Genomic DNA, 14,741 nt, shown 5'->3' with positions numbered 1-14,741 from the left:
CTCTCACCCCATCCCCCAAGCCTAACACTGGCACAGTGGGGACAGCGCAGGGAGGAGGAGATTAGGGAGAGGTGGGTGCTGGTAGAGGTCCGTGGAGCTAAGACTTGGAGCTTTCCTGCCCTCACAAGGCAAGAGGCTCATTGCCAACAAGCCTGGAGGCAGGACGAGCAAAACGGTGGCCTTGGGAATCAGTGCTCTCCGAATAAAACAGTGCCCAGGGACCGGCAAGTGAGATTCAGGTGGCTTCCGCCTGCAGGGTCTGCTCTGGGGAGAGTCGAGAGCACTTCTCCCTGCTTTTCCCATTGCATTTACTCAGGGGGAGTCAGAGGCAGTAGGTGATGGGGGAATGCTGTGACTGAATCCTCCCATCCATGGCTCTCTCCTTGGATTTAAAAAGGAGCTTCAGAAGGCTTGATTTTAAGGCGAGAACTTCCCCAGTGAGGCAGATTTTCCATCTGTTAATCTCCTGTTTCACCTTTCTGAAGTTTGTTTTCTTTAAAACGATCAACAAATTGGAAAATACGCTTAATTGGTTCAAAGATCTAACCAGCTGTCTCACTGGCTGCTAACAGACAACACAGGATTTGCTTTTTGTTCAGTAATTTTTAAAAAATTTCTCATCTTCTAGTCAAAGCTGCAGTTTTATTAGCTAAAAAGTTTATTTTTTGCTTGGTTATAAATGTCCTAAAGCTTATTCTGAACCAAAACTTTGAACATACAGAAAATAAGAGAATAGAAGTTCCTCTAAATCGCCTAATCTATTTTCTAATTTTCCATGTTGCTTTGCATAGCTGAGGTCAAGTTGTACATCCCAGGGGATGCAAAACGATGATACTGTGTGTATTAGTCTGTTTTCATGCTGCTGATAAAGACATACCTGAGACTGGGTAATTTACAAAGGAAAATAGGTAATGGACTCACCATTCCGTGTGGCTGGGGAGGTCTCATAATCATGGCAGAAGGCAAAAAGCATGTCTTACATGGCAATGGGAAGACAGAATGAGAGCTAAGTGAAAGGGGAAAGAAAGGGGAAACCCCTTATAAAAGCACTAGATCTTTTGAGACTTATTCACATTCACGAGAACAGTATGGTGAAAACCGCCTCCATGATTCAATTTTCTCCCATTGAGTCCCTCCTACAACATGTGGGAATTATGGGAGCTACAATTCAAATGAGATTTGGGTGGGGACACAGCCAAACCATATCACTGCATGAGCACCCAAATCCAGCGTTCAGAGCCCAGAGCTCTGTGCTGGTGCTGCAAAGATGTTTGTTAATCCATGAACTTTTAAATAAAGCTTGTTTGAATTCACATGCATTTACTTGCAAACAAAAGGATCCTGACAAGAGTACAGACATTAGCAGTCACTTCACTTTACCTTAAAGGCATTATGAAAACACAACAACCACAAGAATAACAATACATCCCATCCAAGGAATACCTGTGCTCCCTTGAAAAGGACCATTATAATATCTCACACTCTTAAGATGGCTTTTCCTTTTCAAAGTATTTGAATGTCTTATCCTTCTGAAATAGGTAAGATCAAAACCGAGCACTTGTAATCCAGAGCTGATGTTGGTGTGTGCTCTAGGACACAGGTCTGCAAATTTTCTCTCTAAAGGGCCAGATAGTAAATATTTTAGAGTTTATGAGCCAAGAGGCAGAACTGAGCATGTGAAGTAGCTAGACAGGACCATTTAAAAATGTAGACATTTAAAAATGTTAAAACCATTCTTAGCTTGCGTGGTGTACAAAACTGGGCAGCAGATTGGATGTGGCCCATGGGTTGTTGTTTGTTGACCCCTGTTCTAGGACATAAAAAGTCAAAAGGAATCATTCTCTAACTTCAAAGTGTTTACAGATCTTTGTGGTAGATGATACCTTCTGGGGTGGACATCTGCTATTCTGTCTAACCAGCATCTGTTCCCTGTTTCAGTGAAAGCCAAATTTTTCCATGATGCACAGGCTCTTAGTCTCATTCCACACTTGCCCCACCTGAGTCTACACCTGCCCCACCTGATTCCACACCTGCCTCACCTGATTCCACACCGGCCCCACCTGAGTCTACACCTGCCCCACCTGATTCCACACCTGCCCCACCTGATTCCACACCTGCCCCACCTGATTCCACACCTGCCCCACCTGATTCCACACCTGCCCCACCTGACTCTACACCTGCCCCATCTGATTCCACACCTGCCCCACCTGACTCTACATCTGCCCCACTTGATTTCACACCTGCCCTACCTGATGCTACACCTGTCCCACCTGCTGCTACACCTCCTTCACCTGATTCCACACCTGCTCCAGGGTGATACCTTCCCCAGGCCTGGCCAATCAGAGCAACACATCCTTTTTATTTCAGTGACTGGCTTCAAGTTGGGCTCATGAACCAAGCCAATCAGTTCCAATCAGTCACTGTCCTAAAGGATTTGCTGGAGTGATTGGCAATGAGTTTTCCACTCATTTCTTGCTGGATATGATGCTGTGAAGAAGCCAGCGTGGCATTGCCGGGGCCATCTTGTGACTAACAAAGAGGAAGGAGAGCTGAGAAACGAAGAGAAGCCACCATCCATACCACATCATTTGCACATGTGGGCCCCTCACACTCCAAGTGTGGTCTGCAGACCAGCCGTGCTGACATGGCTTAGAAGCTTTGAAAAATAAGTACCCAACCCAGACCTCCTAAGTGAGGATGGGCATCTACTCAAAACGTCCATGTGATCTGCATGCCCAGTAATGTTTGAGAAACACTTTTCTAGACTTTAAAACTTACATGAGCCAAGTTTAAGTTGGGTTGTGTTTGTAGCCTTTATAACTCAAAGAATCCTGAATAATCCATTCCTTATAATCTTGATTAATCCATTTCTCATAACATGATTCACACAAGTAGCATGTTTGCTTCCACGTTCTCATCAGTGTACACTACGAATAGTAATCTAAGAGTGGCTACATTGTGCGTCAGATAGAGGGTGCTGCACTACTCAAGCCCAATGTCACTCATCTACTTTCTACATTTCAGGTTGGCCTTGCAGCCCAATGACAGCCTCTGAGAGTTCAATGCTGAGTGAGCTCCATCATCCTAAGGAAAGAGGAGACGAAGGGGTGTCTATCTCAAGCATGGAGTGGGGAGCAAGAAGGAGCGGAGTTTGCAGAAAGATGGCAAAGCTGACCATCCTTTTAGCTCAGGGGTTTCCAACCCTGGCTGCACACTGAAATCACCTGGGGGGCTACTCAAAATCACAGGTGCTCACTTCCACCTCCAGCAATGATTGTGACTTGCTGGACTAAACTTTATGACTAAAGTTGAGAAAGGCCAAGCTAATGAAAAGTAACAACTTCCAGGGTGGGGAAAGATGAGAAACTTTGAAAGTAAACACTCCATAAAACCATTGCAGCAAACATCCCATGACAGATAGGAAGGACACAGGATGCAATCAGATGGCTGAATGCAGGAGCATCCAAGGTAACTCAGGACTCACCATAGCCAAGGGAATGATGCCCACCAGGTCCTTCTGGCTGACAAAGATCTCGGACACGGCGATGTCTGTGGTCCCCTTCCGTGGGTACTCTACCTGCCATGTGATGGGCTGAGTCCCTGAAAGGCTGCTGAAACTGGCTATTTCAAAGTTCATCTGCACAACCTCATTGAATAAACTGCTGCTCCTGGAAGAGAAAAAAGAAAATGGCTTTAAGCCGACTTTGTTCAAAGGACCCTTCTCTCCTCACAATAGTACCCAGAAGATAAAGACAAAGAAACGCCTATCAGGGATGGCTCTAGGGTTTTGGTGGGGGATTCTGGGGCATGGAACCACCTACAAGGTAAGGACTGGCATCTGGGATGGAGAAGCACCCACAAGTTAAGGATATGGGCCAAGAATATTCAACAATGAGCAGTAACCTGTGTCTGTGTTGATGAGGCCTTGGAATGATTATTACCAGCTCTGCAGATGATGAGCTAAACTAGTTTATCTCACACCTGCAGTATGCACCTGAATGGCCTCTGTTCAGTTCTGTAGGTGTGGCAGATGCTATAGGCTGGGGTCCCCAACCCCTGGGCCATGAACCGGTACCAGTCCATGGCCTGTTAGGGTTAGGGCTGCACAGCAGGAGGTGAGTGGTGGGTCAGCGAGCAAAGCTCCACCTCTATTTACAGCTACTCCCCATAGCTCACATTATCACCTGAGATCCACCTCCTGTCAGGTCAGTGGCACCATTAGATTCTCATAGGAGCGTGAACCGTATTGTGAATTGCACATGTGAGGGATCTAGGTTGTGTGCTCCTTATGAAAATCTAATGCCTGATGATCTATCACTGTCTCCTATCACTCCCAGAAGGGACAGTCTAGTTGCAGGAAAACAAACTCAGGGCTCCCCCTGATTCTACATTATGGTGACTTATGTAATTAGTTCATTATTATTCAATATTCATTATTCATCATCATTACAATGTAATAATAATAGAAATAAACTGCACAATAAATAATGTACTTGAATCATCCCAAAACCATCCTTCCCCCACCACCGCCATCTGTGGAAAAATTGTCTTCCACGAAACTTGTCCCTGGTGCCAAAAAGGTCAGGGACCACTGCTGTAGGCCACTCACTCAATAGCACCTTCAACCCCCTCTGCTTGTCCTCCTCTGCTATAGGGGCTGAGAGGCCTAAACTACATTCTCAGAACCCCTTGCTGCTAGATGCAGGATTGAAGCAGAGTTTGCTCCAGTCAGACCCACTCATTTGGGACGTGGAGGAAGAAGCGGGTTCTAGAGCAGCAGCCAGGAAGGCAGTTGGGGCTTTCTGGTGAGCACAGTGGCCCTGCTTCTCCTGGGGCAGCTGTGGGGTGCCCCTGGCATCCAGGCCCTCACATCATCATGCCAAGGGGTGACAGTGGTGTTTCCACCACAACAGTCCTCTGTAGAGGTTGGACCTTTTTTGTCTGTGTTATCGCTGGCTGCCCTGTCCCTGGCGTGTAGTAAATACATTCAATTCAGTGGTTCTCCTAGAGATTATGTGAATTGCCTAGTATCCTTTAATGACATCTCTTCTGCTTAGAGGGGCTACTTAGCTAAAGGGACTCTTTGTCTGCAACTAAGAATTCTGACCAATTCCATGCATTTGAGATATATGTATTTTGGGAACTACTGTTGGTCCAAACTTTTTCATTTTTTAGATGATAAAATTAAAGCCAATAAAGGAAAGATGGCTTGCCCACAACCACATATCTGGCTAGTGCAGAGTTAACATAAAATGTAGCATCTCCTGTTTCCCAGTCCAATGCTCTTTACAGATCCTTGCCTAAGACAGCTGGTGGTCAAATATGACATCACAAGGCTCCAACAGTTTTTTTTTTATTTGTTTGTTTGTTTCCTTAGGGCAGGAGACAGCAAACTGTGTCCTGTGAACCAAATGCAGCCAGCTGCCTATTTTTGTGAGTAACATTTTACTGGAGCACAGCCTTGCCTATTTGTTTACATTTTCCTATGGTTGCTTTCATGTTATAAGAACATGGTTGAGTAATTGCATCAGTCAATGTAGAGCTTGCAAAACCTAAAATATTTCTTATCCAAATCCTTACAGAAAACTTTTGCCAGTATTGGCTAGAGAAGGTCAGAGAAGGGGAAGTTGGCCGAGCTTTGTAGAGCTGTTGAGTCAGTAGAACCACTATTGGTGGAAACAAGAAGGAAGAGCATGGAAGGCATCACGCTGGGTTTGTAGGGGGGCCAGGGTTCTGGTGAGCCTTGGCATCCAGCCTGAGGTGTCTCCAGTGCCCTCTGCCGATATGCTAAGGATGGCACTAAGTGGTGGGTCAGTGGTCAGCAAGACCTCAGGCTGCCATCCCCTGGAAGGCTACATGTTTTCAGATGAATTAAAGGAGATTTTCCATGGCATATCAAGAAAGAAACACCAAATATGCTTAAAAACTGCATCTCAAGCATGTGCCAACCTGAAGAGTAGTAGTGAAACACTTTCCTTTGCTGGGGCACTAATATCGAGTGCACCATTCAATCTTCAGGGCTTGATTGACAGCCAGAGCGCTAACTCTCCACCACATCACCCTCAGTCCTGCTCAGTGGCTGGGGAAGGGTGTAATGGGAAGATTACTGCACCAAACCAGCACTGGGTTTCGTGAATCTTCCTTAAGTTCACAGGGCCGGGAACAGGGCCCAGAGAATCATGATTTATGAGATGCTAGAGAATCCTCTGGGAGGGAAAAGAAATCCAAGGTCTTCACCATCAAGCTAGGGGCTGCAAATCTCAAGCATGAATTGCTGGTCTGTAAAAATGAGGGAGAGATGTCTTGAGTCTTGAGTGTTTCCAAACTAAGAGATGTGTTCTTGGTCCAGCAACTGAGGCCCACAGGGGTCTGAGTGTGCACAACTCAACATCCAGGAGATCCTCTCTCACTGCTGGCCTGCAGACAGTCTTGCATTCCAGGGAGCTGAATCTCGTCTTCTTAGCAAGCACGCCTGGACCTGATTCTCCTTATCTGCCACTGGGTACCGGTACTGGTGCTGTCCAGCAGCTGCATGGCTACTTGACTGACTCTACTCAGCAAATAATTCACTTCCCTTAGTATTGGATGTGGCAACCATCCAAATGTCCAAAGACCCCCTTTCAGTCCCAAACGGATGCCTATACTGGCACAGCACCACAGAGGTTGCAATGAGCTGTCAGCCTGCACCTCTCTTCACACTCTTACAAAGTTCTGTGAGCATTGCAACCACTCACATCATCTCTCCGAGACTCAGAGGCACCATCTAAGATTGAAATAATGACATTCCCATTGTGCAGGGAGGAAAGAGGCATGAAAAAGAAGCCAGCACAACTTCTCATGCTCCAGCGGCAGCCTCCTCCACCGCAATTATGCTAACGAAGGGCATTAAGACCGCATATTCTCACTCATAGTTGGGAATTGAACAATGAGAACACATGGACACAGGAAGGAGAACATCACACTCTGGGGACTGTTGTGGGGTAGGGGGAGGGGGGAGGGATAGCATTGGGAGATATACCTAATGCTAGATGATGAGTTAGTGGGTGCAGCGCACCAGCATGGCACATGTATACATATGTAACTAACCTGCACATTGTGCACATGTACCCTAAAACCTAAAGTATAATAATAATAAATAAATTAATTAATTAATTAAAAAAAATAAAGACACATCTTGGAGATCAGGTCAAAAAAAAAAAAAAAAAAAGAAAGGCATAATCATGGACAAGGGAAAAGAGAAGGGGTATTTTTCCTTTTGGCTTGAAAGACATTGTTATGTGATTTTTGTGAGCAGTGAGGTGACCTCCTGAAAGCGTTTTGTTGTAGTTGGCATAAGAATAAAAATAACACGTGACTGTTGACAATATACTCACTATGTGCCAGGCACTGGACCAGGTTCCATGCATACCTTATTCCAAATCCCAATACAAACCCTGAGGTGGTGATTAAGGTTCTCATTTTGCACCAGTGCCAGAGCAGACACTCTTGAACCTCTGCAGCCAGAAAGTGTGTTTGCATCAACTTGCTCTTCAACCACAGATAGAAGGCGGCAACTCAGCAGGATCCTGTTTGAAACATTCTGCAGCTCCCCACTCAGATGCCCATCATTTGTGAGCCAACTCAACCTAATCTTGGTTTCAGAATGGAAAAAAAATATACAAGTTTCACAACTGGATGGAAACTCCAGCTTTCTGGCAGCTGCACAGAATTCTAGGTCAGGGTGACATCAGGGCAAGCTCTCTGGTGCACTGAGGGCAGGGGCCTGGCTAGAACACCGACATCCATCTTTCAGGGAGTTGGAGATCTCAGACAAAAGGAAGAAGAGATAGTTCTGTGTCCACCGGGACCCTGGGAATGTTTGTGATAGAGCAAAGGTCAGACCAGACTGACCCGACAGAGAAATGAGCCCCCGGGAGGCCTCAGGATCCAACATTCTGACACAAGACAAAGAATTCCTCTGGGAAGATACAGAACGAAGGCCCTTGTCTCTTTATTTTTGTGCATTCATATACTTTCCTACCCCTTCTCCACCCCCACACAGCCTTTGTCTTCTTTGTCTCTAAAAAATGCATAGTATGATGTATCTAAGTTAAAGACAATGCCACCCTATTTTGAAACTTCACCCTTTTGTGGAGATGAGTGACTGGGCGATTTGGTGTTGCTGGTTCCGCTCTGTTAATTTTAAGGGAGCGTCTCCACTCTGTCCTTGCTGACTGATGGGATGGCTGGCCAGTGGTACTGGATAGCAGAAGATTTTCCTAGAGAAGCTGGGAATCTAGGCTTTTTTTTCTCTAAAATCTCTGGATTTTAAATTATAAGAACCTTCACTTTTTAGCTATAGCGTAGCTCAGACAACATCTCTGCTGACTCTCAGTTTCCTGTCTCTGGCTTAGAAGGTTTCCCTCCAGTATCTACATATTCTGGCAAAAGCACTTTATGGTTTGCTGTGACCTGAGGTGGAAGATGTCTTCCCAAAAATGACGCATGTGGTGATTCTCCAACTGCAGTGCCCAGGATCCTTGGCACTCCAAGGGGTGAGACAGCAGTGGGCATGGGGCTGGAGCCAGACCCTAACCCTGCTCCCACCCCCGACATGTTCCTGTTGCAATGAGAGCACCTCCAATAGGATGTGTTGTCAACACTAGGCTTCCAACAAGCCTTTCTTTCAAATAATGAAAGAGAAAAGAAGAAACGAAACAATAAATGAAACGAAGAAGAGAGGAGAGGAGAGAAGGAAGGAAAAAAGTGAGAGAGGGAAGGAGAGAGGAAGAAAGTTAGCAGTTTGAACCAAGACAAAAAGCCATTGCCCTTTAAGGGGAGCACACACATGTCAGGATTCATGCTGTGGGGTTCAAACGGACTTCCTGACTCACACTCTGGGTTCCCTAGGTGCTGGCTGGATAACTGAACAACTCTGCCTCATTTTCTCTATTTGCAAAATGGGGATGTTAATCCCTCTCATTTCGGAGTTGATATGAATGAACAAGTCAAAGTGCTTAGAACGGAACTTGATGCCAGCAAGCATCAATAAATGGAAGCTGATTCTTGTTTTTAGCAGGACTTGACATCGCATTCAGGCTCAGTGGCTTTAGGGTTGGCTGCCTAAAGCCACCATTCAGACACACTCTTGAAGGCTGGTCCAGGAGCTTCCTGAGAACGAGCCACAGTGGAGGGGCAGGCTCTCAACCATTCACTGTGAACTGGGACTCATTAAGATTTGTATACAGTGCATTTCCTGAGTGCCTGCCTCTGTAGACACAATGCCATAATGCACATTGTACTGGCAGATAGAGACTAAAAAAAATAAGAAATCTTTTCTTCTTTCAGTTCTTCTGTGGTCAGTGCCTTTCCGCTGACTCTAATCAGACTGAAATATTCACTAAGCTTTGCCTTGAAGGGACCAAGAGTCTTTCACATCAGCTCATATGGGGCTTGTGATGTTGTTGGAGTAATAAAGAGAGGAATTTAAACACTTAAGTGACTCCAGAGAGCACCCAAGAACTATCACTTGATAAATCGATAGTGTAGATTTCTTGCGGTAACTCTTGAACTAAATTTTCAAAATTGGCTTAAAAAGCTCTTACTCAAAAGCAAATAAATTCTCCCAACAGTCACAATAAAGTTTGGACCAATGGAAACCTAATTTACCAAATCTCTTAGCCGTCAGACTCTATTTGGTAAGAAAATTGAGTCTGGGGGTGAGTTAAAAGCCAAAAGGGCTTTACCTCCCTACTACAGGGAGTCAGGAATTTTAGCTCCAAAGTTGGTTGACAGCTTAGTGCCCGCAGAAAGAAAAGAGACTAACCAAATAAAGAAAATCAACCTTCTCATAGGGAAGCCGCTTCAGGAGAAGAGAATCACTTGATCCAGGCTTTGCTTTATTCATTCTAATTCATGAGTATTTCATGAAGGCAAGGACACTTGTTTCCTCACTGGGAAGGGCTTTCTTAGAAAGCCCCATTGACTCTAATGTCAATATTCACATCTGAGGGCTTTCTGGGATCTCTCCATGGTGCCGAGGCATGTCCCTTGGTGGCACAAGTTGCAAGCAACAGAAAACACCCTGCATTGATTGACAAGGAAAAGAGAACGGAACAAATGCCTCAAAATTACCGGGCTGACTGGAGAAATAGGCATGGGGCCTAGGTGGGAGCAAAGGAAGGCTACAAAGCTAGAACTTCAGATGCCAGTTCTAGAGAGGTCAGTGCTGCTGATGTCAAAACTTTCTCCTGTTCTTGAGTCTTTGCCTTAAGGATCCCTTATTCAAAGGTCTGAGTAAGGAGCTCTGATTGGCTGAGCTAAGCTAACACACCCAGATCCAATATGCCAGGGGAATGAGAAAGAATCTGGCCTTTTACAGAGGGAGTCCCTCCTTCATCCATGCTCTCTGTACCTAGTTCAGGGTGTGGGATAACAGAGACAGGCAACAGGGAGGAGCAAGGTGTATGAAGGTCACCCTGTTTCCAAGTACCCTTGAATTACATTATGAGTTCAAATTTGAAAAGCCAAACAGGCTGTGCACAGTGGCTCATGCCTGTAATCTCAGCACTTTTTGAGGCCAAGGCAGGTGGATCAGTTGAGCTCAGGAGTTTGAGACCAGCCTGGGCAATATGGCAAAACCCTGTCTCCACAAACAAACAAACAAAAAAAACCAAAAACTAAAAATTAACCAGGGTGGTGGTGCAGTCTGTGGTGACAGCTACTTGGGAGGCTGAGGTGGGAGGATCCCTTGAGCCTGGGGAGGTGAAGGTTATAGCAGGGTTGCAGGGAGGTGGGGGTTACAGTGTTGCAGGGAGGTGGAGGTAACAGTGTTGCAGGGAGGCGGGGGTTACAGTGTTGCAGGGAGGTAGAAGTTACAGTGTTGCAGGCAGGCGGAGGTAACAGTGTTGCAGGGAGGCGGGGGTTACAGTGTTGCAGGGAGGCGGGGGTTACAGTGTTGCAGGGAGGCGGGGGTAACAGTGTTGCAGGGAGGTGGGGTTACAGTGTTGCAGGGAGGTAGAAGTTACAGTGTTGCAGGGAGGTGGAGGTATAGTGTTGCAGGGAGGCAGAGGTAACAGTGTTGCAGGGAGGCGGGGTTACAGTGTTGCAGGGAGGTAGAAGTTACAGTGTTGCAGGGAGGCGGGGGTTACAGTGTTGCAGGGAGGCGGGGGTTACAGTGTTGCAGGGAGGCGGGGGTTACAGTGTTGCAGGGAGGCGGGGGTTACAGTGTTGCAGGGAGGCGGAGGTAACAGTGTTGCAGGGAGGCGGAGGTAACAGTGTTGTAGGGAGGCGGGGTTACAGTGTTGCAGGGAGGTAGAAGTTACAGTGTTGCAGGGAGGCGGAGGTAACAGTGTTGCAGGGAGGCGGAAGTCACAGTGTTGCAGGGAGGCAGGGGTTACAGTGTTGTAGGGAGGTGGAGGTTACAGTGCAGGGAGGCAGAGGTTACAGTGTTGTAGGGAGGTGGAGGTTACAGTGCAGGGAGGCAGAGGTTACAGTTTTGCAGTGAGCTGAGATCTGGCCACTGCACTGCATCCTGGATGACAGAGACCTTGTCTCAAAATAAAAAAATAAAAAACCCAAACAAGCCACATTTCACTTCTCTCTACCCCATTCTCCAAAGCCTAAACATTTACAGAAGCAGATAATGCATGAAAAGATGAAAAAAGAAAGTATTGCAAATCATATCCATGCCAGTGAAACTGCTTAAAAGATCTGCAATCCTTATGGAGGAAACCTGAGCCTCCCCATCCTCTAAATCAGGGGCTCTCCATCCTGGCTGAATATTATAATTACGTGGGGAAATTAAAAGAAAAACTATCAATAGCTGTGTCTACCCTACACTAACAGAGTCAGAATCTTGAGAGGTGACACTCAGACATTAGTAGTTTTTAAACTGAAGTGATTTCAATGTGTTGTCAATGTTGAGAATTACTGCTGTACACAGAAGTGTTTTCTCTCTGTGATTAACAAGCTTTTCACTTTCTTTTTTTCTTTTATTTCCTAATTTCTGTGCACAGATATGGTTGGGTAGATCTTACAACTCTGGGTTCTGAAATGAACACATTTGGGTTTGAATTCTGACTTCACTATTTAGCAGAGGGGTAACTTGGGCAAATTACTTAACCCACTAGTTCTCAACCATGGTGACACACAGATAATTCTGATGCCTGGGTCCCATCTCAGAGATCTTGCTTTCGTTGGTCTGATGTGGGTCCTGGCTGTCGGGAGTCTTAAGAGATCCCCAGGTGATTCTAATATGCAGGGATGTTTAAGAGCCTTTAACTTCACCTCTAGAAGAATCAGTTTTTGACCTGTAGTAAGCCAACCCTTGTGAGGCCGTTTGTTGCAAGGATAAATGGCACAGCACATGTGTAGAGCTTAATGCATATGGTAGCGACTACCCACCAAATGGAAGCTCTTAGCATTCTACAATTGTTTCTCCTGTTTAGTAACTTAGAAAGACTTCAATGCATTTATCTTTCTAAGGCCATGTGTCCTAAGATTTGCTGGAGGTAGCAGGTGAGTGATGAGACTTTATCCAAGCTCCCCAGGTCCTGATCTAAGTGATCTTTCCAGAATGACATTTGCATCCCTTCCTTCCCCTAAATTTGGCTAGACCTGGCCCTGTTATTTATTTTCCTTGCTGCAGCATAGTGGGAGAGTGTGACCACAAGCTTTGGAGTCAATGCCCTGGGTATGAATCTCACACTTAACTATTTACTAGCCTTGAGACATTACTCCTGTGATTTATGCTCTCAAAACCACAGTTCCTCATCTGTGAAATGGGATACGCAGTCTGGCCTTCCAGGGTGCTACGCATACTTAGAGAGAGAGAGAAATGTGCATACCTAACATGCCCAAGGAGTCGGGCACATAGGTGATGCTCCACAAACGGTAGCTCTTACTATGATATCAGTCATCGTGTGACGAGTAAACGCAGCTAAAATTTCCAGGAGTCATTCTTGAATTCTCTCTTTCACATCCCACACCTAGCCCGTCAGGATTATCTTGAAATCACATCCCAGACCTGAGCACTTCGCACCACCTTTGTTACGACTGCTCCAGCCCAAGCAATCATCATCTCTTACCTGGCTCACTTCAGTGCCTCCTAACTGTGATATGCCCATTTCTGCCCTAACCCCCCACTTCCCCTACATATCTCCTTAATGAAGCAACCAGAATAATTCTGCTGAGATGTGACTCGGGCCATGAGATTCCTCTGGCCTAAACCTCCAAGGGCGTCCCCATCTCACTTGGCTTACGCCAAAGTCCTCACCAGGGCTTGTGAGGCCAAGCCTGACTGGTGCCACCCACCCTCATCCCTGCGACTCTCCTATCCCTCCCCTTGCTCACTCTCCTCCAGCCCCACTGGCCTCCTCGAAGCTTTCAAACATTCCAGGAACATTCCTGCTTTAGGATCGTTGCACTTTGCTCCTTCCTCTGCCTGGAATAATCTTGCGTCACACAACCGGAGGCTTTCTCAACCTCCTTTAGGTCTCAGCTCACATGAGCCCTCCCATATCACCCTCTCACCTACACTTCACGACTCCTGTTCTACTTCTGGCCTTTTCTACAGCACTCATCACCCTCCGACCTGTCCTGTATCTTCCTTATTCATCGTATTTGTTGACTTCTTCCAGCTCCTCTTATCTAAAATGTAAGCCCCGTGAAAGGGTTTTAAAAACTTGTTTTGTTTAATGGTGAGCCCCAGCAATAACAGGACTTCATATCCATAAAATGCATTTTAAAAATTCTAGAAAAGATCCACTCTCGGAAAAGCTTGTCAATATACAAGAGAGGCCCCTGGAACTGAGACCTGCCCCTTAGATAAGTCACTTGGCATGAGGGCAAGAGAGGCAGAGAGGTGTGTCCATCTGTGGCAGAGTCCACAAACTCAAGCGCCTTTGGAAGCCAGGCAGGTAGAAAGCAGGTGATTGCACTGTCACACACAGGCTTTGACGGAGGCTGTGACACACTAGGGGCCCTCTGCCACATTTAGGGGCAGCTGCACCGCAGCCAGGTGCAACTCTGGGCCCCTTGTTGCCAGAAGTTCTGTTTTCCAAGAATAAAATAGAAGTTCGGATTTTTTAAAAATGGAAAATCTCCCACTGCGTAAATGTTGAAGCGAATCCAATTAAGAAAGGAGGCTGGGCAGCGAGGGAAATACAGGCAGGGGGAATAAAACCATGGATGAAACGAAGCCCTTAAGAGAGGAGAGAGACTATGGGAGCTTCCAGTTCTTCCCGGACCCTCCTGTGTGAAAGCTGCAGGCAGTGGCTCCAGGGAACCCCTGGCCACACGGGGGAGGGGTCCGTTGTGCTCTTGAGAGCCTGATGGTTTTTATTTTCCATGCAGGATGCAACTTCCTGAAGCACAGCAGGGGGCCTGCATGGGCCTCGCATACCAGAAGTGTGTCATGTAGTCATTCTCCAGCAGCTGAAGCTTGAGCTAAATTAGGTCACACTTCAGGAAGTGTGGCTGCCGAGAAGGCCTCAGAGGTTTGGGTGTCTTTGCTTCACATAGCCCCCAGCCCAAGCAGGCTCCCGGTGCTCCACAGACATCACAGTGGGCTTCCCAGTGCTGCAATGGTGGGCCCTAGGCCAGCCCAAAGTGGGCACTGAGTCCAGCCCTTCAGATCCAATTAACATGCTGGACAGAGGGTTCTGCCAAAAAATGATGAATCTTTCAAAGTGATTCTCAGAGAAGATGGAACTAGGGTGCATGGAGGCTCTAAAGACCCCCACAAATGACCTGAAAAGATC

At 46.4% G+C, this 14,741-nt stretch overlaps 1 protein-coding gene across 2 annotated transcripts in view; it reads right to left on the bottom strand.

Moving 5' to 3' along the window:
- The window catches only part of TMEM132C (transmembrane protein 132C), a 467,769-nt gene that overhangs the window by 99,600 nt on the left and 353,428 nt on the right, over positions 1-14,741 (bottom strand). For both annotated transcript variants that reach the window (XM_054444365.1, XM_054444366.1), the window contains exon 4: positions 3,485-3,668. In XM_054444365.1, the coding sequence (XP_054300340.1) occupies positions 3,485-3,668 (184 nt within the window). The remainder of the gene's footprint in view (positions 1-3,484; positions 3,669-14,741) is intronic.

Source organism: Pongo pygmaeus, chromosome 10 (genome assembly GCF_028885625.2).
Source record: "Pongo pygmaeus isolate AG05252 chromosome 10, NHGRI_mPonPyg2-v2.0_pri, whole genome shotgun sequence".
NCBI classification, from domain to species: Eukaryota; Metazoa; Chordata; class Mammalia; order Primates; family Hominidae; genus Pongo; species Pongo pygmaeus.
This window is presented reverse-complemented; position numbering and strand designations above follow the sequence as displayed.